The sequence below is a fragment of the Anomaloglossus baeobatrachus genome, chromosome 4 (genome assembly GCF_048569485.1).
Source record: "Anomaloglossus baeobatrachus isolate aAnoBae1 chromosome 4, aAnoBae1.hap1, whole genome shotgun sequence".
In the NCBI taxonomy this organism is placed as follows: Eukaryota; Metazoa; Chordata; class Amphibia; order Anura; family Aromobatidae; genus Anomaloglossus; species Anomaloglossus baeobatrachus.
This window is the reverse complement of record NC_134356.1, coordinates 12,693,185-12,720,162: the sequence shown is the minus strand read 5'-3', so window position 1 is coordinate 12,720,162 and position 26,978 is coordinate 12,693,185. Positions and strand designations below refer to the sequence as shown.

Sequence of the window (26,978 nt, the reverse complement as noted above, 5' to 3'; positions counted from 1 at the left end):
GTCACCACTAGAGGGAGCTCACTACGTACAGATTTATACAGCCACCACTAGAGGGAGCTCACTACATACAGATTTATACAGCCACCACTAGAGGGAGCTCACTACATACAGATTTATACAGCCACCACTAGAGGGAGCTCACTACATACAGATTTATACACCCACCACTAGAGGGAGCTCACTACATACAGATTTATACAGCCACCACTAGAGGGAGCTCACTACATACAGATATATACAGCCACCACTAGAGGGAGCTCACTACATACAGATTATACAGCCACCACTAGAGGGAGCTCACTACATACAGATTTATACAGCCACCACTAGAGGGAGCTCACTACATACAGATTTATACAGTCACCACTAGAGGGAGCTCACTACATACAGATTATACAGCCACCATTAGAGGGAGCTCACTACATACAGATTATACAGCCACCACTAGAGGGAGCTCACTACATACAGATTATACAGCCACCACTAGAGGGAGCTCACTACATACAGATTTATACAGCCACCACTAGAGGGAGCTCACTACATACAGATATATACAGCCACCACTAGAGGGAGCTCACTACATACAGATATATACAGCCACCACTAGAGGGAGCTCACTACATACAGATATATACAGCCACCACTAGAGGGAGCTCACTACATACAGATATATACAGCCACCACTAGAGGGAGCTCACTACATATACAGCCACCACTAGAGGGAGCTCACTACATACAGATTATACAGTCACCACTAGAGGGAGCTCACTACATACAGATTTATACCGCCACCACTAGGGGGAGCTCACTACATACAGATTTATACAGCCACCACTAGAGGGAGCTCACTACATACAGATTATACAGTCACCACTAGAGGGAGCTCACTACATACAGATTATACAGTCACCACTAGAGGGAGCTCACTACATACAGATTATACAGTCACCACTAGAGGGAGCTCACTACATACAGATTTATACAGCCACCACTAGAGGGAGCTCACTACATACAGATTTATACAGCCACCACTAGAGGGAGCTCACTACATACAGATTATACAGCCACCACTAGAGGGAGCTCACTACATACAGATTATACAGTCACCACTAGAGGGAGCTCACTACATACAGATTTATACAGCCACCACTAGATGGAGCTCACTACATACAGATTTATACAGCCACCACTAGAGGGAGCTCACTACATACAGATTATACAGTCACCACTAGAGGGAGCTCACTACATACAGATTATACAGCCACCACTAGAGGGAGCTCACTACATACAGATTTATACAGCCACCACTAGAGGGAGCTCACTACATACAGATTTATACAGTCACCACTAGAGGGAGCTCACAACATACAGATTTATACAGCCACCACTAGAGGGAGCTCACTACATACAGATTATACAGCCACCACTAGAGGGAGCTCACTACATACAGATTTATACAGCCACCACTAGAGGGAGCTCACTACATACAGATTTATACAGCCAACACTAGAGGGAGCTCACTACATACAGATTATACAGTCACCACTAGAGGGAGCTCACTACATACAGATTTATACAGCCACCACTAGAGGGAGCTCACTACATACAGATTACATAGCCACCACTAGAGGAAGCTCACTACATACAGATTTATACAGTCACCACTAGAGGAAGCTCACTACATACAGATTTATACAGTCACCACTAGAGGGAGCTCACAACATACAGATTTATACAGCCACCACTAGAGGGAGCTCACTACATACAGATTATACAGCCACCACTAGAGGGAGCTCACTACATACAGATTATACAGCCACCACTAGAGGGAGCTCACTACATACAGATTTATACAGCCACCACTAGAGGGAGCTCACTACATACAGATTTATACAGCCACCACTAGAGGGAGCTCACTACATACAGATTTATACAGCCACCACTAGAGGGAGCTCACTACATACAGATTTATACAGCCACCACTAGAGGGAGCTCACTACATACAGATTTATACAGCCACCACTAGAGGGAGCTCACTACATACAGATTTATACAGCCACCACTAGAGGGAGCTCACTACATACAGATTTATACAGCCAGCACTAGAGGGAGCTCACTACATACAGATTATACAGCCACCACTAGAGGGAGCTCACTACATACAGATTATACAGCCACCACTAGAGGGAGCTCACTACATACAGATTATACAGCCCCCACTAGAGGGAGCTCACTACATACAGATTTATACAGCCACCACTAGAGGGAGCTCACTACATACAGATTTATACAGTCACCACTAGAGGGAGCTCACTACATACAGATTATACAGCCAGCACTAGAGGGAGCTTACTACATACAGATTATACAGCCACCACTAGAGGGAGCTCACTACATACATATTATACAGCCACCACTAGAGGGAGCTCACTACATACAGATTTATACAACCACCACTAGAGGGAGCTCACTACATACAGATTTATACAGCCACCACTAGAGGGAGCTCACTACATACAGATTTATACAGTCACCACTAGAGGAAGCTCACTACATACAGATTATACAGCCACCACTAGAGGGAGCTCACTACATACAGATTTATACAGCCACCACTAGAGGGAGCTCACTACATACAGATTTATACAGCCACCACTAGAGGGAGCTCATTACATACAGAATTATACAGCCAGCACTAGAGGGAGCTCACTACATACAGATTATAAAGCCTCCACTAGAGGGAGCTCACTACATACAGATTTATACAGCCAGCACTAGAGGGAGCTCACTACATACAGATTATACAGCCACCACTAGAGGGAGCTCACTACATACAGATTTATACAGCCACCACTAGAGGGAGCTCACTACATACAAATTTATACAGCCACCACTAGAGGGAGCTCACTACATACAGATTATACAGCCACCACTAGAGGGAGCTCACTACATACAGATTTATACAGCCACCACTAGAGGGAGCTCACTACATACAGATTTATACAGCCACCACTAGAGGGAGCTCACTACATACAGATTTATACAGCCAGCACTAGAGGGAGCTCACTACATACAGATTATAAAGCCTCCACTAGAGGGAGCTCACTACATACAGATTTATACAGCCAGCACTAGAGGGAGCTCACTACATACAGATTTATACAGCCACCACTAGAGGGAGCTCACTACATACAGATTATACAGCCACCACTAGAGGGAGCTCACTACATACAGATTTATACAGCCACCACTAGAGGGAGCTCACTACATACAAATTTATACAGTCACCACTAGAGGGAGCTCACTACATACAGATTATACAGCCACCACTAGAGGGAGCTCACTACATACAGATTTATACAGCCACCACTAGAGGGAGCTCACTACATACAGATTTATACAGCCACCACTAGAGGGAGCTCACTACATACAGATTTATACAACCACCACTAGAGGGAGCTCACTACATACAGATTATACAGCCACTGCTAGGGGAGCTCACTACATACAGATTTATACAGCCAGCACTAGAGGGAGCTCACTACATACAGATTATAAAGCCTCCACTAGAGGGAGCTCACTACATACAGATTTATACAGCCAGCACTAGAGGGAGCTCACTACATACAGATTATACAGCCACCACTAGAGGGAGCTCACTACATACAGATTTATACAGCCACCACTAGAGGGAGCTCACTACATACAGATTTATACAGCCACCACTGGAGGGAGCTCACTACATACAGATTTATACAGCCAGCACTAGAGGGAGCTCACTACATACAGATTATACAGCCACCACTAGAGGGAGCTCACTACATACAGATTTATACAGCCACCACTAGAGGGAGCTCACTACATACAAATTTATACAGCCACCACTAGAGGGAGCTCACTACATACAGATTATACAGCCACCACTAGAGGGAGCTCACTACATACAGATTTATACAGCCACCACTAGAGGGAGCTCACTACATACAGATTTATACAGCCACCACTAGAGGGAGCTCACTACATACAGATTTATACAGCCAGCACTAGAGGGAGCTCACTACATACAGATTATAAAGCCTCCACTAGAGGGAGCTCACTACATACAGATTTATACAGCCAGCACTAGAGGGAGCTCACTACATACAGATTTATACAGCCACCACTAGAGGGAGCTCACTACATACAGATTTATACAGCCACCACTAGAGGGAGCTCACTACATACAAATTTATACAGTCACCACTAGAGGGAGCTCACTACATACAGATTATACAGCCACCACTAGAGGGAGCTCACTACATACAGATTTATACAGCCACCACTAGAGGGAGCTCACTACATACAGATTTATACAGCCACCACTAGAGGGAGCTCACTACATACAGATTTATACAACCACCACTAGAGGGAGCTCACTACATACAGATTATACAGCCACTGCTAGGGGAGCTCACTACATACAGATTTATACAGCCAGCACTAGAGGGAGCTCACTACATACAGATTATACAGCCACCACTAGAGGGAGGTCACTACATACAGATTTATACAGCCACCACTAGAGGGAGCTCACTACATACAGATTACATAGCCACCACTAGAGGAAGCTCACTACATACAGATTTATACAGTCACCACTAGAGGAAGCTCACTACATACAGATTTATACAGTCACCACTAGAGGGAGCTCACTACATACAGATTTATACAGCCACCACTAGAGGGAGCTCACTACATACAGATTATACAGCCACCACTAGAGGGAGCTCACTACATACAGATTATACAGCCACCACTAGAGGGAGCTCACTACATACAGATTTATACAGCCACCACTAGAGGGAGCTCACTACATACAGATTTATACAGCCACCACTAGAGGGAGCTCACTACATACAGATTTATACAGCCACCACTAGAGGGAGCTCACTACATACAGATTTATACAGCCACCACTAGAGGGAGCTCACTACATACAGATTTATACAGCCACCACTAGAGGGAGCTCACTACATACAGATTTATACAGCCACCACTAGAGGGAGCTCACTACATACAGATTTATACAGCCAGCACTAGAGGGAGCTCACTACATACAGATTATACAGCCACCACTAGAGGGAGCTCACTACATACAGATTATACAGCCACCACTAGAGGGAGCTCACTACATACAGATTATACAGCCCCCACTAGAGGGAGCTAACTACATACAGATTTATACAGCCACCACTAGAGGGAGCTCACTACATACAGATTTATACAGTCACCACTAGAGGGAGCTCACTACATACAGATTATACAGCCAGCACTAGAGGGAGCTTACTACATACAGATTATACAGCCACCACTAGAGGGAGCTCACTACATACATATTATACAGCCACCACTAGAGGGAGCTCACTACATACAGATTTATACAACCACCACTAGAGGGAGCTCACTACATACAGATTTATACAGCCACCACTAGAGGGAGCTCACTACATACAGATTTATACAGTCACCACTAGAGGAAGCTCACTACATACAGATTATACAGCCACCACTAGAGGGAGCTCACTACATACAGATTTATACAGCCACCACTAGAGGGAGCTCACTACATACAGATTTATACAGCCACCACTAGAGGGAGCTCATTACATACAGAATTATACAGCCAGCACTAGAGGGAGCTCACTACATACAGATTATAAAGCCTCCACTAGAGGGAGCTCACTACATACAGATTTATACAGCCAGCACTAGAGGGAGCTCACTACATACAGATTATACAGCCACCACTAGAGGGAGCTCACTACATACAGATTTATACAGCCACCACTAGAGGGAGCTCACTACATACAAATTTATACAGCCACCACTAGAGGGAGCTCACTACATACAGATTATACAGCCACCACTAGAGGGAGCTCACTACATACAGATTTATACAGCCACCACTAGAGGGAGCTCACTACATACAGATTTATACAGCCACCACTAGAGGGAGCTCACTACATACAGATTTATACAGCCAGCACTAGAGGGAGCTCACTACATACAGATTATAAAGCCTCCACTAGAGGGAGCTCACTACATACAGATTTATACAGCCAGCACTAGAGGGAGCTCACTACATACAGATTTATACAGCCACCACTAGAGGGAGCTCACTACATACAGATTATACAGCCACCACTAGAGGGAGCTCACTACATACAGATTTATACAGCCACCACTAGAGGGAGCTCACTACATACAAATTTATACAGTCACCACTAGAGGGAGCTCACTACATACAGATTATACAGCCACCACTAGAGGGAGCTCACTACATACAGATTTATACAGCCACCACTAGAGGGAGCTCACTACATACAGATTTATACAGCCACCACTAGAGGGAGCTCACTACATACAGATTTATACAACCACCACTAGAGGGAGCTCACTACATACAGATTATACAGCCACTGCTAGGGGAGCTCACTACATACAGATTTATACAGCCAGCACTAGAGGGAGCTCACTACATACAGATTATAAAGCCTCCACTAGAGGGAGCTCACTACATACAGATTTATACAGCCAGCACTAGAGGGAGCTCACTACATACAGATTATACAGCCACCACTAGAGGGAGCTCACTACATACAGATTTATACAGCCACCACTAGAGGGAGCTCACTACATACAGATTTATACAGCCACCACTGGAGGGAGCTCACTACATACAGATTTATACAGCCAGCACTAGAGGGAGCTCACTACATACAGATTATACAGCCACCACTAGAGGGAGCTCACTACATACAGATTTATACAGCCACCACTAGAGGGAGCTCACTACATACAAATTTATACAGCCACCACTAGAGGGAGCTCACTACATACAGATTATACAGCCACCACTAGAGGGAGCTCACTACATACAGATTTATACAGCCACCACTAGAGGGAGCTCACTACATACAGATTTATACAGCCACCACTAGAGGGAGCTCACTACATACAGATTTATACAGCCAGCACTAGAGGGAGCTCACTACATACAGATTATAAAGCCTCCACTAGAGGGAGCTCACTACATACAGATTTATACAGCCAGCACTAGAGGGAGCTCACTACATACAGATTTATACAGCCACCACTAGAGGGAGCTCACTACATACAGATTTATACAGCCACCACTAGAGGGAGCTCACTACATACAAATTTATACAGTCACCACTAGAGGGAGCTCACTACATACAGATTATACAGCCACCACTAGAGGGAGCTCACTACATACAGATTTATACAGCCACCACTAGAGGGAGCTCACTACATACAGATTTATACAGCCACCACTAGAGGGAGCTCACTACATACAGATTTATACAACCACCACTAGAGGGAGCTCACTACATACAGATTATACAGCCACTGCTAGGGGAGCTCACTACATACAGATTTATACAGCCAGCACTAGAGGGAGCTCACTACATACAGATTATACAGCCACCACTAGAGGGAGGTCACTACATACAGATTTATACAGCCAGCACTAGAGGGAGCTCACTACATACAGATTATACAGCCACCACTAGAGGGAGCTCACTACATACAGATTTATACAGCCACCACTAGAGGAAGCTCACTACATACAGATTATACAGCCACCACTAGAGGGAAGTCACTACATACAGATTTATACAGCCACCACTAGAGGGAGCTCACTACATACAGATTATACAGCCACCACTAGAGGGAGGTCACTACATACAGATTATACAGCCACCACTAGAGGGAGCTCACTACATACAGATTTATACAGCCACCACTGGAGGGAGCTCACTACATACAGATTTATAAAGCCACCACTAGAGGGAGCTCACTACATACAGATTATACAGCCACCACTAGAGGGAGCTCACTACATACAGATTATACAGCCACCACTAGAGGGAGCTCACTACATACAGATTATACAGCCACCACTAGAGGGAGGTCACTACATACAGATTTATACAGCCACCACTAGAGGGAGCTCACTACATACAGATTTATACAGCCACCACTAGAGGGAGCTCACTACATACAGATTTATACAGCCATCACTAGAGGGAGCTTACTACATACAGATTTATACAGTCACCACTAGAGGGAGCTCACTATATACAGATTTATACAGCCACCACTACAGGGAGGTCACTACATACAGATTATACAGTCACCACTAGAGGGAGCTCACTATATACAGATTTATACAGTCACCAATAGAGGGAGCTCACTACATACAGATTTATACAGCCACCACTAGAGGGAGGTCACTACATACAGATTTATACAGCCACCACTAGAGGGAGATCACTACATACAGATTATACAGCCACCACTAGAGGGAGGTCACTACATACAGATTTATACAGCCACCACTAGAGGGAGCTCACTACATACAGATTTATACAGCCACCACTAGAGGGAGCTCACTACATACAGATATATACAGCCACCACTGGAGGGAGCTCACTACATACAGATTTATACAGTCACCACTAGAGGGAGCTCACTACATATAGATTTATACAGTCACCACTAGAGGGAGCTCACTACATACAGATTTATACAGCCACCACTAGAGGGAGCTCACTACATACAGATTATACAGCCACCACTAGAGGGAGCTCACTACATACAGATTATACAGCCACCACTAGAGGGAGCTCACTACATACAGATTTATACAGCCAACACTAGAGGGAGCTCACTACATACAGATTATACAGTCACCACTAGAGGGAGCTCACTACATACAGATTTATACAGCCACCACTAGAGGGAGCTCACTACATACAGATTTATACAGCCACCACTAGAGGGAGCTCACTACATACAGATTTATACAGCCACCACTAGAGGGAGCTCACTACATACAGATTTATACAGTCACCACTAGAGGGAGCTCATTACATACAGATATATACAGTCACCACTAGAGGGAGCTCACTACGTACAGATTTATACAGCCACCACTAGAGGGAGCTCACTACATACAGATTTATACAGCCACCACTAGAGGGAGCTCACTACATACAGATTTATACAGCCACCACTAGAGGGAGCTCACTACATACAGATTTATACACCCACCACTAGAGGGAGCTCACTACATACAGATTTATACAGCCACCACTAGAGGGAGCTCACTACATACAGATATATACAGCCACCACTAGAGGGAGCTCACTACATACAGATTTATACAGCCACCACTAGAGGGAGCTCACTACATACAGATTTATACAGCCACCACTAGAGGGAGCTCACTACATACAGATTTATACAGTCACCACTAGAGGGAGCTCATTACATACAGATATATACAGTCACCACTAGAGGGAGCTCACTACGTACAGATTTATACAGCCACCACTAGAGGGAGCTCACTACATACAGATTTATACAGCCACCACTAGAGGGAGCTCACTACATACAGATTTATACAGCCACCACTAGAGGGAGCTCACTACATACAGATTTATACACCCACCACTAGAGGGAGCTCACTACATACAGATTTATACAGCCCCCACTAGAGGGAGCTCACTACATACAGATTATACAGCCACCACTAGAGGGAGCTCACTACATACAGATTTATACAGCCACCACTAGAGGGAGCTCACTACATACAGATTTATACAGTCACCACTAGAGGGAGCTCACTACATACAGATTATACAGCCACCACTAGAGGGAGCTCACTACATACAGATTATACAGCCACCACTAGAGGGAGCTCACTACATACAGATTATACAGCCACCACTAGAGGGAGCTCACTACATACAGATTTATACAGCCACCACTAGAGGGAGCTCACTACATACAGATATATACAGCCACCACTAGAGGGAGCTCACTACATACAGATATATACAGCCACCACTAGAGGGAGCTCACTACATACAGATATATACAGCCACCACTAGAGGGAGCTCACTACATACAGATACATACAGCCACCACTAGAGGGAGCTCACTACATATACAGCCACCACTAGAGGGAGCTCACTACATACAGATTATACAGTCACCACTAGAGGGAGCTCACTACATACAGATTTATACAGCCACCACTAGAGGGAGCTCACTACATACAGATTTATACCGCCACCACTAGGGGGAGCTCACTACATACAGATTATACAGCCACCACTAGAGGGAGCTCACTACATACAGATTATACAGCCACCACTAGAGGGAGCTCACTACATACAGATTTATACCGCCACCACTAGGGGGAGCTCACTACATACAGATTATACAGCCACCACTAGGGGGAGCTCACTACATACAGATTATACAGCCACCACTAGAGGGAGCTCACTACATACAGATTTATACAGCCACCACTAGAGGGAGCTCACTACATACAGATTATACAGCCACCACTAGAGGGAGCTCACTACATACAGATTTATACAGCCACCACTAGAGGGAGCTCACTACATACAGATTTATACAGCCAGCACTAGAGGGAGCTCACTACATACAGATTTATACAGCCAGCACTAGAGGGAGCTCACTACATACAGATTATAAAGCCTCCACTAGAGGGAGCTCACTACATACAGATTTATACAGCCAGCACTAGAGGGAGCTCACTACATACAGATTATACAGCCACCACTAGAGGGAGCTCACTACATACAGATTTATACAGCCACCATTAGAGGGAGCTCACTACATACAAATTTATACAGTCACCACTAGAGGGAGCTCACTACATACAGATTATACAGTCACCACTAGAGGGAGCTCACTACATACAGATTTATACAGCCACCACTAGAGGGAGCTCACTACATACAGATTTATACCGCCACCACTAGGGGGAGCTCACTACATACAGATTATACAGCCACCACTAGAGGGAGCTCACTACATACAGATTTATACAGCCACCACTAGAGGGAGCTCACTACATACAAATTTATACAGTCACCACTAGAGGGAGCTCACTACATACAGATTATACAGCCACCACTAGAGGGAGCTCACTACATACAGATTTATACCGCCACCACTAGGGGGAGCTCACTACATACAGATTATACAGCCACCACTAGGGGGAGCTCACTACATACAGATTATACAGCCACCACTAGAGGGAGCTCACTACATACAGATTTATACAGCCACCACTAGAGGGAGCTCACTACATACAGATTATACAGCCACCACTAGAGGGAGCTCACTACATACAGATTTATACAGCCACCACTAGAGGGAGCTCACTACATACAGATTTATACAGCCAGCACTAGAGGGAGCTCACTACATACAGATTTATACAGCCAGCACTAGAGGGAGCTCACTACATACAGATTATAAAGCCTCCACTAGAGGCAGCTCACTACATACAGATTTATACAGCCAGCACTAGAGGGAGCTCACTACATACAGATTATACAGCCACCACTAGAGGGAGCTCACTACATACAGATTTATACAGCCACCACTAGAGGGAGCTCACTACATACAAATTTATACAGTCACCACTAGAGGGAGCTCACTACATACAGATTATACAGCCACCACTAGAGGGAGCTCACTACATACAGATTTATACAGCCACCACTAGAGGGAGCTCACTACATACAGATTTATACAGCCACCACTAGAGGGAGCTCACTACATACAGATTTATACAACCACTACTAGAGGGAGCTCATTACATACAGATTATACAGCCACCACTAGAGGGAGCTCACTACATACAGATTTATACAGCCAGCACTAGAGGGAGCTCACTACATACAGATTATAAAGCCTCCACTAGAGGGAGCTCACTACATACAGATTTATACAGCCAGCACTAGAGGGAGCTCACTACATACAGATTATACAGCCACCACTAGAGGGAGCTCACTACATACAGATTTATACAGCCACCACTAGGAGGAACTCACTACATACAGATTTATACAGTCACCACTAGAGGGAGCTCACTACATACAGATTATACAGCCATCACTAGAGGGAGCTCACTACATACAGATTATACAGCCCCCACTAGAGGGAGCTCACTACATACAGATTTATACAGCCACCACTAGAGGGAGCTCACTTCATACATATTATACAGCCACCACTAGAGGGAAGTCACTACATACAGATTTATACAGCCACCACTAGAGGGAGCTCACTACATACAGATTATACAGCCACCACTAGAGGGAGGTCACTACATACAGATTATACAGCCAGCACTAGAGGGAGCTCACTACATACAGATTATACAGCCACCACTAGAGGGAGCTCACTACATACAGATTTATACAGCCACCACTAGGAGGAACTCACTACATACAGATTTATACAGTCACCACTAGAGGGAGCTCACTACATACAGATTATACAGCCATCACTAGAGGGAGCTCACTACATACAGATTATACAGCCCCCACTAGAGGGAGCTCACTACATACAGATTTATACAGCCACCACTAGAGGGAGCTCACTTCATACATATTATACAGCCACCACTAGAGGGAAGTCACTACATACAGATTTATACAGCCACCACTAGAGGGAGCTCACTACATACAGATTATACAGCCACCACTAGAGGGAGGTCACTACATACAGATTATACAGCCACCACTAGAGGGAGATCACTACATACAGATTATACAGCCACCACTAGAGGGAGGTCACTACATACAGATTTATACAGCCACCACTAGAGGGAGCTCACTACATACAGATTTATACAGCCACCACTAGAGGGAGCTCACTACATACAGATTTATACAGCCATCACTAGAGGGAGCTCACTACATACAGATTTATACAGTCACCTCTAGAGGGAGCTCACTATATACAGATTTATACAGCCACCACTAGAGGGAGGTCACTACATACAGATTTATACAGTCACCACTAGAGGGAGCTCACTACATACAGATTATACAGTCACCACTAGAGGGAGCTCACTATATACAGATTTATACAGTCACCACTAGAGGGAGCTCACTACATACAGATTTATACAGCCACCACTAGAGGGAGCTCACTACATACAGATTATACAGTCACCACTAGAGGGAGCTCACTACATACAGATTATACAGTCACCACTAGCGGGAGCTCACTACATACAGATTTATACAGTTACCACTAGAGGGAGCTCACTACATACAGATTATACAGCCACCACTAGAGGGAGCTCACTACATACAGATTTATACAGCCACCACTAGAGGGAGGTCACTACATACAGATTATACAGCCACCACTAGGGGGAGCTCACTACATACAGATTATACAGCCACCACTAGAGGGAGCTCACTACATACAGATTTATACAGCCACCACTAGAGGGAGCTCACTACATACAGATTATACAGCCACCACTAGAGGGAGCTCACTACATACAGATTTATACAGCCACCACTAGAGGGAGCTCACTACATACAGATTTATACAGCCAGCACTAGAGGGAGCTCACTACATACAGATTTATACAGCCAGCACTAGAGGGAGCTCACTACATACAGATTATAAAGCCTCCACTAGAGGGAGCTCACTACATACAGATTTATACAGCCAGCACTAGAGGGAGCTCACTACATACAGATTATACAGCCACCACTAGAGGGAGCTCACTACATACAGATTTATACAGCCACCACTAGAGGGAGCTCACTACATACAAATTTATACAGTCACCACTAGAGGGAGCTCACTACATACAGATTATACAGCCACCACTAGAGGGAGCTCACTACATACAGATTTATACAGCCACCACTAGAGGGAGCTCACTACATACAGATTTATACAGCCACCACTAGAGGTAGCTCACTACATACAGATTTATACAACCACCACTAGAGGGAGCTCATTACATACAGATTATACAGCCACCACTAGAGGGAGCTCACTACATACAGATTTATACAGCCAGCACTAGAGGGAGCTCACTACATACAGATTATAAAGCCTCCACTAGAGGGAGCTCACTACATACAGATTTATACAACCAGCACTAGAGGGAGCTCACTACATACAGATTATACAGCCACCACTAGAGGGAGCTCACTACATACAGATTTATACAGCCACCACTAGGAGGAACTCACTACATACAGATTTATACAGTCACCACTAGAGGGAGCTCACTACATACAGATTATACAGCCATCACTAGAGGGAGCTCACTACATACAGATTATACAGCCCCCACTAGAGGGAGCTCACTACATACAGATTTATACAGCCACCACTAGAGGGAGCTCACTACATACAGATTATACAGCCACCACTAGAGGGAAGTCACTACATACAGATTTATACAGCCACCACTAGAGGGAGCTCACTACATACAGATTATACAGCCACCACTAGAGGGAGGTCACTACATACAGATTATACAGCCACCACTAGAGGGAGATCACTACATACAGATTATACAGCCACCACTAGAGGGAGGTCACTACATACAGATTTATACAGCCACCACTAGAGGGAGCTCACTACATACAGATTTATACAGCCACCACTAGAGGGAGCTCACTACATACAGATTTATACAGCCATCACTAGAGGGAGCTCACTACATACAGATTTATACAGTCACCTCTAGAGGGAGCTCACTATATACAGATTTATACAGCCACCACTAGAGGGAGGTCACTACATACAGATTTATACAGTCACCACTAGAGGGAGCTCACTACATACAGATTTATACAGCCACCACTAGAGGGAGCTCACTACATACAGATTATACAGTCACCACTAGAGGGAGCTCACTACATACAGATTATACAGTCACCACTAGCGGGAGCTCACTACATACAGATTTATACAGTTACCACTAGAGGGAGCTCACTACATACAGATTATACAGCCACCACTAGAGGGAGCTCACTACATACAGATTTATACAGCCACCACTAGAGGGAGGTCACTACATACAGATTTATACAGCCACCACTAGAGGGAGATCACTACATACAGATTATACAGCCACCACTAGAGGGAGGTCACTACATACAGATTATACAGTCACAACTAGAGGGAGCTCACTATATACAGATTTTTACAGTCACCACTAGAGGGAGCTCACTACATACAGATTTATACTGCCACCACTAGAGGGAGCTCACTACATACAGATTTACACAGCCACCACTAGAGGGAGCTCACTACATACAGATTTACACAGCCACCACTAGAGGGAGCTCACTACATACAGATTTACACAGCCACCACTAGAGGGAGCTCACTACATACAGATTTATACAGCCACCACTAGAGGGAGGTCACTACATACAGATTTATACAGCCACCACTAGAGGGAGCTCACTACATACAGATTTATACAGCCATCACTAGAGGGAGCTCACTACATACAGATTTATACAGTCACCTCTAGAGGGAGCTCACTATATACAGATTTATACAGCCACCACTAGAGGGAGGTCACTACATACAGATTTATACAGTCACCACTAGAGGGAGCTCACTACATACAGATTTATACAGCCACCACTAGAGGGAGCTCACTACATACAGATTATACAGTCACCACTAGAGGGAGCTCACTACATACAGATTATACAGTCACCACTAGCGGGAGCTCACTACATACAGATTTATACAGTTACCACTAGAGGGAGCTCACTACATACAGATTATACAGCCACCACTAGAGGGAGCTCACTACATACAGATTTATACAGCCACCACTAGAGGGAGGTCACTACATACAGATTTATACAGCCACCACTAGAGGGAGATCACTACATACAGATTATACAGCCACCACTAGAGGGAGGTCACTACATACAGATTATACAGTCACAACTAGAGGGAGCTCACTATATACAGATTTATACAGTCACCACTAGAGGGAGCTCACTACATACAGATTTATACTGCCACCACTAGAGGGAGCTCACTACATACAGATTTACACAGCCACCACTAGAGGGAGCTCACTACATACAGATTTACACAGCCACCACTAGAGGGAGCTCACTACATACAGATTTACACAGCCACCACTAGAGGGAGCTCACTACATACAGATTTATACAGCCACCACTAGAGGGAGCTCACTACATACAGATTTATACAGTCACCACTAGAGGGAGCTCACTACATACAGATTTATACAGCCACCACTAGAGGGAGGTCACTACATACAGATTTATACAGCCACCACTAGAGGGAGCTCACTACATACATATTATACAGCCACCACTAGAGGGCGCTCATTACATACAGATTTATACAGACACCACTAGAGGGAGCTCACTACATACAGATTTATACAGCCACCACTAGAGGGAGCTCACTACATACAGATTTATACAGCCACTGCTAGGGGAGCCCTGTGTCTTTCCTCTCGCAGCAGGGGTTATGTGTATTTTTCCGCCTCTGGTTTTGCTGATTTTCCAGGTTCTCTTTTTCCTGTGAGAATTCGTGACCTCGGGCCTCAGATATCACAGAACCGGTTCTGCGTGTTTATATGGGGTGTTAGTGACCGCGAGTAGTTTGGACTCCGCCAGTGCAGAGCGGTGCAGAGCAGCTGGGGGCAGGTGACGTGGAGGTGGCTGCGCTGCGGTTTTGTGGGTTTCTGCCACTCCTACATTGTCTCTAAATAATAGTGCCCCTCCCGACCGTCCTGTCACATGATCTGTCGCTTCAGCAGTCAGGAGGACGGTTTCTTTTGACTTCTTATAGGAGAACGTTTTATTGCATTGTTGATGGCGTCCTATGACAACACTTCCCGTCTCTGTAATGTAGCACATTATGGGCCTCATACACACCAGACAAATTTCTTTTGTCAACTTATTTACCTGGTCCAGAAATATAAAGAAATATAAAAGCTGGATTGTAATTAGTTCTTATGAGGTTAAGTGTCCCCATGATAACACTGACTGCGCACGTTACGTCCCTACTGGGTGAATTCATTGTTATGAAGCCCAATGTCCCCAAGGATTATTCCCATCCTCCATCTGCCCCTGTAGCGCCATATTGGTGACTTATGTCTGCTCGGCTGTTTGGATAAGCCCCATTCAGACAGTGAACGCCGGTAACATTGCAGCTTCTCATGAAGGCCGCACTACCATGATCCCCTCCAGGTCAGGTCAGCAGCTGGGTGTCCAGGCCTTCATCAGATCCGTCCTTCACGCTTTGGTTATCTGTATCTTCTCCCCTCACCTGGGTGTCGGCCATCACTTCCCTTCCTTTTCCCCTCACCACAGTCCTCCTCTCCCTTTTTCCCCTCTCCACAGTCCTCCTCTCCCTTTTTCCCCTCTCCACAGTCCTCCTCTCCCTTTTTCCCCTCTCCACAGTCCTCCTCTCCCTTTTTCCCCTCTCCACAGTTCTCCTCTCCCTTTTTCCCCTCACCACAGTCCTCCTCTCCCTTTTTCCCCTCTCCACAGTCCTCCTCTCCCTTTTCCCCCTCACCACAGTCCTCCTCTCCCTTTTTCCCCTCTCCACAGTCCTCCTCTCCCTTTTTCCCCTCTCCACAGTCCTCTTCTCCCTTTTTCCCCTCTCCACAGTCCTCCTCTCCCTTTTTCCCCTCTCCACAGTTCTCCTCTCCCTTTTTTCCCTCACCACAGTCCTCCTCTCCCTTTTTCCCCTCTCCACAGTCCTCCTCTCCCTTTTCCCCCTCACCACAGTCCTCCTCTCCCTTTTTTCCCCTCACCACAGTCCTCCTCTCCCTTTTCCCCCTCACCACAGTCCTCCTCTCCCTTTTCCCCCTCACCACAGTCCTCCTCTCCCTTTTCCCCCTCACCACAGTCCTCCTCTCCCTTTTTCCTCTCTGCACAGTCCTCCTCTCCCTTTTCCCCCTCACCACAGTCCTCCTCTCCCTTTTTCCCCTCACCACAGTCCTCCTCTCCCTTTTTCCCCTCACCACAGTCCTCCTCTCCCTTTTCCCCCTCACCACAGTCCTCCTCTCCCTTTTTCCTCTCTCCACAGTCCTCCTCTCCCTTTTTCCCCTCACCACAGTCCTCCTCTCCCTTTTTCCCCCTCACCACAGTCCTCCTCTCCCTTTTCCCCCCTCACCACAGTCCTCCTCTCCCTTTTCCCCCTCTCCACAGTCCTCCTCTCCCTTTTTCCCCTCTCCACAGTCCTCCTCTCCCTTTTTCCCCTCTCCACAGTCCTCCTCTCCCTTTTTCCCCTCTCCACAGTTCTCCTCTCCCTTTTTCCCCTCACCACAGTCCTCCTCTCCCTTTTTCCCCTCTCCACAGTCCTCCTCTCCCTTTTTCCCTTCTCCACAGTCCTCCTCTCCCTTTTTCCCCTCTCCACAGTTTTCCTCTCCCTTTTTCCCCTCACCACAGTCCTCCTCTCCCTTTTTCCCCTCTCCACAGTCCTCCTCTCCCTTTTTCCCCTCTCCACAGTTCTCCTCTCCCTTTTTCCCCTCTCCACAGTCCTCCTCTCCCTTTTTCCCCTCTCCACAGTCCTCCTCTCCCTTTTTCCCCCTCACCACAGTCCTCCTCTCCCTTTTTCCTTTCTGCACAGTCCTCCTCTCCCTTTTTCCCCTCTCCACAGTCCTCCTCTCCCTTTTCCCCCCTCACCACAGTCCTCCTCTCCCTTTTTCCTCTCTGCACAGTTCTCCTCTCCCTTTTTCCCCTCTCCACAGTTCTCCTCTCCCTTTTTCCTCTCTGCACAGTCCTCCTCTCCCTTTTTCCCCTCTCCACAGTCCTCCTCTCCCTTTTCCCCCCTCACCACAGTCCTCCTCTCCCTTTTTCCTCTCTGCACAGTCCTCCTCTCCCTTTTTCCCCTCTCCACAGTCCTCCTCTCCCTTTTCCCCCCTCACCACAGTCCTCCTCTCACTTTTCCCCCCTCACCACAGTCCTCCTCTCACTTTTCCCCCTCACCACAGTCCTCCTTTCCCTTTTTCCCCTCTCCACAGTCCTCCTCTCCCTTTTCCCCCCTCACCACAGTCCTCCTCTCCCTTTTTCCTCTCTGCACAGTTCTCCTTTCCCTTTTTCCCCTCTCCACAGTCCTCCTCTCCCTTTTCCCCCCTCACCACAGTCCTCCTCTCCCTTTTTCCTCTCTGCACAGTCCTCCTCTCCCTTTTTCCCCTCTCCACAGTCCTCCTCTCCCTTTTCCCCCCTCACCACAGTCCTCCTCTCCCTTTTTCCTCTCTGCACAGTTCTCCTTTCCCTTTTTCCCCTCTCCACAGTCCTCCTCTCCATTTCTCCCCTCACCACAGTCCTCCTCTCCCTTTTTCCTCTCTGCACAGTCCTCCTCTCCCTTTTTCCCCTCACCACAGTCCTCCTCTCCCTTTTTCCCCTCACCACAGTCCTCCTCTCCCTTTTTCCTCTCTGCACAGTCCTCCTCTCCCTTTTTCCCCTCACCACAGTCCTCCTCTCCCTTTTTCCCCTCACCACAGTCCTCCTCTCCCTTTTCCCCCTCTCCACAGTCCTCCTCTCCTTTTTTCCTCTCTGCACAGTCCTCCTCTCCCTTTTTCCCCTCTCCACAGTCCTCCTCTCCCTTTTCCCCCCTCACCACAGTCCTCCTCTCCCTATTTCCTCTCTGCACAGTCCTCCTCTCCCTTTTTCCCCTCTCCACAGTCCTCCTCTCCCTTTTCCCCCCTCACCACAGTCCTCCTCTCCCTTTTTCCTCTCTGCACAGTTCTCCTTTCCCTTTTTCCCCTCTCCACAGTCCTCCTCTCCCTTTTCCCCCCTCACAACAGTCCTCCTCTCCCTTTTTCCTCTCTGCACAGTCCTCCTCTCCCTTTTTCCCCTCTCCACAGTCCTCCTCTCCCTTTTCCCCCCTCACCACAGTCCTCCTCTCCCTTTTTCCTCTCTGCACAGTTCTCCTTTCCCTTTTTCCCCTCTCCACAGTCCTCCTCTCCATTTCTCCCCTCACCACAGTCCTCCTCTCCCTTTTTCCTCTCTGCACAGTCCTCCTCTCCCTTTTTCCCCTCACCACAGTCCTCCTCTCCCTTTTTCCCCTCACCACAGTCCTCCTCTCCCTTTTTCCTCTCTGCACAGTCCTCCTCTCCCTTTTTCCCCTCACCACAGTCCTCCTCTCCCTTTTTCCCCTCACCACAGTCCTCCTCTCCCTTTTCCCCCTCTCCACAGTCCTCCTCTCCTTTTTTCCTCTCTGCACAGTCCTCCTCTCCCTTTTTCCTCTCTCCACAGTCCTCCTCTCCCTTTTCCCCCTCACCACAGTCCTCCTCTCCCTTTTCCCCCTCTCCACAGTCCTCCTCTCCCTTTTTCCCCTCACCACAGTCCTCCTCTCCCTTTTCCCCCTCTCCACAGTCCTCCTCTCCCTTTTTCCTCTCTGCACAGTTCTCCTTTCCCTTTTTCCCCTCTCCACAGTCCTCCTCTCCCTTTTCCCCCTCTCCACAGTCCTCCTCTCCCTTTTCCCCCTCTCCACAGTCCTCTTCTCCCTTTTCCCCCTCTCCACAGTCCTCCTCTCCCTTTTCCCCCTCTCCACAGTCCTCCTCTCCCTTTTTCCCCTCACCACAGTCCTCCTCTCCCTTTTCTCCCTCTCCACAGTCCTCCTCTCCTTTTTTCCTCTCTGCACAGTCCTCCTCTCCCTTTTTCCCCCGAAATGTATCTACAGCAATGTCACACAAAGGGAATGTAATAGAAGAAATCCCGCTTATCCTGCCTGTCGGCGCACACCGCTATCACATACCGCCAGACAAAGCCTTTATCACTGTGAGATTGTTAGCTCTGCAGATCAGCCCCCCCCCCCGCCCCTCCCCCTCCCCTGCGAGTCCCAACTGTTCTCAGCATCACAAGATAGATAAGAAAATGAGTCGAGGGCTACAAAAAAAACCCGAAATCCTGAGAAAAGAAGAAAAGGCTGAAAAGCAACTGAAATAATAAAAAAAAACCCGATTTATTAAACATCAAAAAGAAAAAAACACAAAGAGATCAGTAATAATATTTCTGTCCCCAAAACTGAGCGACGTTCACCCAACTCCTGTTCTTCACAGAGGAAACCTAAATCACGAGCTATCGAAACTGTTCAATCAGCTCTGGGACGCCGACGAGAACCGCATGTGTCCCGGGAAAGATTACCGCATCTCCCTGCAGGTAACTGTACAAGAAAGCAACTGCAATAATACCGCCCCTATGTACAGGAATATAACTACTATAATACTGCCCCTATGTACAGGAATATAACTGCTATAATACTGCCCCTATGTACAAGAATATAACTACTATAATACTGCCCCTGTGTACAAGAATATAACTACTATAATACTGCCCCCTATGTACAAGAATATAACTACTATAATACTGCCCCCTATGTACAGGAATATAACTACTATAATACTGCCCCTATGTACAGGAATATAACTGCTATAATACTGCCCCCTATGTACAGGAATATAACTGCTATAATACTGCCCCCTATGTACAAGAATATAACTACTATAATACTGCCCCCGTGTACAGGAATATAACTACTATAATACTGCCCCTATGTACAAGAATATAACTACTATAATACTGCCCCTATGTACAAGAATATAACTACTATAATACTGCCCCTATGTACAAGAATATAACTACTATAATACTGCCCCTATGTACAAGAATATAACTACTATAATACTGCCCCTATGTACAAGAATATAACTGCTATAATACTGCCCCTATGTACAGGAATATAACTACTATAATACTGCTCCTATATACAAGAATATAACTACTATAATACTGCTTCCTATGTACAGGAATATAACTACTATAATACTACTCATATACAAGAATATAACTACTATAATACTGCCTCCTATGTACAAGAATATAACTACTATAATACTGCCCCTATGTACAAGAATATAACTACTATAATACTGCCCTCTATGTACAAGAATATAACTACTATAATACTGCCCCCTATGTACAAGAATATAACTACTATAATACTGCCCCCTATATACAAGAATATAACTACTATAATACTGCCCCCTATATACAAGAATATAACTACTATAATACTGCCCCCTATATACAAGAATATAACTACTATAATACTGCCCCTATGTACAAGAATATAACTACTATAGTACTGCCCCCTATATACAAGAATATAACTACTATAATACTGACATATGTACAAGAATATAACTACTATAATACTGCCCCCTATGTACAAGAATATAACTACTATAATACTGACCTATGTACAAGAATATACCTACTATAATACTGCCCCCTATGTACAAGAATATAACTACTATAGTACTGCCCCCTATGTACAAGAATATAACTACTATAATACTGCCCCCTATGTACAAGAATATAACTACTATAATACTGCCCCTATATACTAGAATATAACTACTATAATACTGCCCCCTATATACAAGAATATAACTACTATAATACTGCCCCCTATGTACAAGAATATAACTACTATAATACTGCCCCTATGTACAAGAATATACCTACTATAGTACTGCCCCTATATACAAGAATATAACTACTATAATACTGCCCCCTATATACAAGAATATAACTACTATAGTACTGCCCCCTATGTACAAGAATATAACTACTATAGTACTGCCCCTATATACAAGAATATAACTACTATAATACTTGCCCCCTATATACAAGAATATAACTACTATAGTACTGCCCCCTATATACAAGAATATAACTACCATAATACTGCCCCCTATGTACAAGAATATAACTACTATAATACTGCCACCTATGTACAAGAATATACCTACTATAATACTGCCCCCTATGTACAAGAATATAACTACTATAATACTGCCCCTATATACAAGAATATAACTACTATAATACTGCCCCCTATGTACAAGAATATACCTACTATAATACTGCCCCCTATGTACAAGAATATAACTACTATAGTACTGCCCCCTATATACAAGAATATAACTACTATAGTACTGCCCCCTATATACAAGAATATAACTACTATAATACTGCCCCCTATATACAAGAATATAACTACTATAATACTGCCCCTATATACAAGAATATAACTACTATAGTACTGCCCCCTATATACAAGAATATAAGTACTATAATACTGCCCCTATATACAAGAATATAACTACTATAATACTGCCCCCTATGTACAAGAATATACCTACTATAATACTGCCCCCTATGTACAAGAACATAACTACTATAAGACTGCCCCCTATGTACAGGAATATAACTACTATAATACTGCTCCTATGTACAAGAATATAACTACTATAATACTGCCCCTATGTACAAGAATATAACTACTATAATACTGCCCCCTATGTACAAGAATATACCTACTAGAATACTGCCCCTATATACAAGAATATAACTACTATAATACTGCTCCTATATACAAGAATATAACTACTATAATACTGCCCCCTATGTACAAGAATATAACTACTATAATACTGCCCCTATATACAAGAATATAACTACTATAATACTTGCCCCCTATATACAAGAATATAACTACTATAGTACTGCCCCCTATATACAAGAATATAACTACCATAATACTGCCCCCTATGTACAAGAATATAACTACTATAATACTGCCACCTATGTACAAGAATATACCTACTATAATACTGCCCCCTATGTACAAGAATATAACTACTATAATACTGCCCCTATATACAAGAATATAACTACTATAATACTGCCCCCTATGTACAAGAATATAACTACTATAATACTGCCCCTATGTACAAGAATATAACTACTATAATACTGCCCCTATGTACAAGAATATAACTACTATAATACTGCCCCTATGTACAAGAATATAACTACTATAATACTGCCCCTATGTACAACAATATAACTACTATAATACTGCCCCCTATGTACAAGAATATAACTACTATAATACTGCCCCCTATGTACAAGAATATAACTACTATAATACTGCCCCCTATGTACAAGAATATAACTACTATAATACTGCCCCCTATGTACAAGAATATAACTACTATAATACTGCCCCCTATGTACAAGAACATAACTACTATAGTACTGCTCCTATATACAAGAATATAACTACTATAATACTGCCCCTATGTACAAGAATATAACTACTATAATACTGCCCCCTATGTACAAGAATATAACTACTATAATACTGATCCTATGTACAAGAATATAACTACTATAATACTGCCCCCTATGTACAAGAATATAACTACTATAACACTGCCCCCTATGTACAAGAATATAACTACTATAATACTGCCCCCTATGTACAAGAACATAACTACTATAGTACTGCTCCTATATACAAGAATATAACTACTATAATACTGCCCCTATATACAAGAATATAACTACTATAATACTGCCCCTATATACAAGAATATAACTACTATAATACTGCCCCTATATACAAGAATATAACTGCTATAATACTGCTCCTATGTACAAGAATATAACTACTATAATACTGCCCCCTATGTAAAAGAATATAACTACTATAATACTGCTCCTATATACAAGAATATAACTACTATAATACTGCCCCTATATACAAGAATATAACTACTATAATACTGCCCCTTATGTACAAGAATATATCTACTATAATACTGCCCCTATATACAAGAATATAACTACTATAATACTGCCCCTATATACAAGAATATAACTACTATAATACTGCCCCCTATGTACAAGAATATACCTACTATAATACTGCCCCTATGTACAAGAATATAACTACTATAATACTGCTTCTATGTACAAGAATATAACTACTATAATACTGCCCCCTATGTACAAGAATATAACTACTATAATACTGCTTCTATGTACAAGAATATAACTACTATAATACTGCCCCCTATGTACAAGAATATAACTACTATAATACTGCCCCCTATGTACAAGAATATAACTACTATAATACTGCCCCTATATACAAGAATATAACTACTATAATACTGCCCCTTATGTACAAGAATATATCTACTATAATACTGCCCCTATATACAAGAATATAACTACTATAATACTGCCCCTATATACAAGAATATACCTACTATAATACTGCCCCTATGTACAAGAATATAACTACTATAATACTGCTTCTATGTACAAGAATATAACTACTATAATACTGCTTCTATGTACAAGAATATAACTACTATAATACTGCCCCCTATGTACAAGAATATAACTACTATAATACTGCCCCCTATGTACAAGAATATAACTACTATAATACTGCCCCCTATGTACAAGAATATAACTACTATAATACTGCCCCTATATACAAGAATATAACTACTATAATACTGCCCCTTATGTACAAGAATATATCTACTATAATACTGCCCCTATATACAAGAATATAACTACTATAATACTGCCCCTATATACAAGAATATAACTACTATAATACTGCCCCCTATGTACAAGAATATACCTACTATAATACTGCCCCTATGTACAAGAATATAACTACTATAATACTGCTTCTATGTACAAGAATATAACTACTATAATACTGCCCCCTATGTACAAGAATATACCTACTAGAATACTGCCCCTATATACAAGAATATAACTACTATAATACTGCCCCTATATACAAGAATATAACTACTATAATACTGCCCCCTATGTACAAGAATATACCTACTATAATACTGCCCCTATATACAAGAATATAACTACTATAATACTGCCCCTATATACAAGAATATAACTACTATAATACTGCCCCTATGTACAAGAATATAACTACTATAATACTGTCCCCTATGTACAAGAATATAACTACTATAATACTGCCCCCTATGTACAAGAATATAACTACTATAATACTGCCCCCTATGTACAAGAATATAACTACTATAATACTGCCCCCTATGTACAAGAATATAACTACTATAATACTGCCCCTATATACAAGAATATAACTACTATAATACTGCCCCTTATGTACAAGAATATATCTACTATAATACTGCCCCTATATACAAGAATATAACTACTATAATACTGCCCCTATATACAAGAATATAACTACTATAATACTGCCCCCTATGTACAAGAATATACCTACTATAATACTGCCCCTATGTACAAGAATATAACTACTATAATACTGCTTCTATGTACAAGAATATAACTACTATAATACTGCCCCCTATGTACAAGAATATACCTACTAGAATACTGCCCCTATATAGAAGAATATAACTACTATAATACTGCCCCTATATACAAGAATATAACTACTATAATACTGCCCCCTATGTACAAGAATATACCTACTATAATACTGCCCCTATATACAAGAATATAACTACTATAATACTGCCCCTATATACAAGAATATAACTACTATAATACTGCCCCTATGTACAAGAATATAACTACTATAATACTGTCCCCTATGTACAAGAATATAACTACTATAATACTGCCCCTATATACAAGAATATAACTACTATAATACTGTCCCCTATGTACAAGAATATAACTACTATAATACTGCCCCCTATGTACAAGAATATAACTACTATAATACTGCCCCCTATGTACAAGAATATACCTACTAGAATACTGCCCCTATATACAAGAATATAACTACTATAATACTGCCCCTATATACAAGAATATAACTACTATAATACTGCCCCCTATGTACAAGAATATACCTACTATAATACTGCCCCTATATACAAGAATATAACTACTATAATACTGCCCCTATATACAAGAATATAACTACTATAATACTGCCCCTATATACAAGAATATAACTACTATAATACTGCTCCTATGTACAAGAATATAACTACTATAATACTGCTCCTATGTACAGGAATATAACTACTATAATACTGCCCCCTATGTACAAGAATATAACTACTATAATACTGCCCCCTATGTACAAGAATATAACTACTATAATACTGCCCCCCTATGTACAAGAATATAACTACTATAATACTGCCCCTATATACAAGAATATAACTACTATAATACTGC

At 43.4% G+C, this 26,978-nt stretch overlaps 1 protein-coding gene across 1 annotated transcript in view; it reads left to right on the top strand.

The window, feature by feature from the left end:
• Positions 1-26,978, top strand: part of LOC142300962 (poly(U)-specific endoribonuclease-like) — a 55,799-nt gene that overhangs the window by 14,890 nt on the left and 13,931 nt on the right. Inside the window, exon 2 of the mRNA XM_075341985.1 lies at positions 20,954-21,053. Coding sequence (XP_075198100.1) covers positions 20,954-21,053 — 100 coding nt within the window. The remainder of the gene's footprint in view (positions 1-20,953; positions 21,054-26,978) is intronic.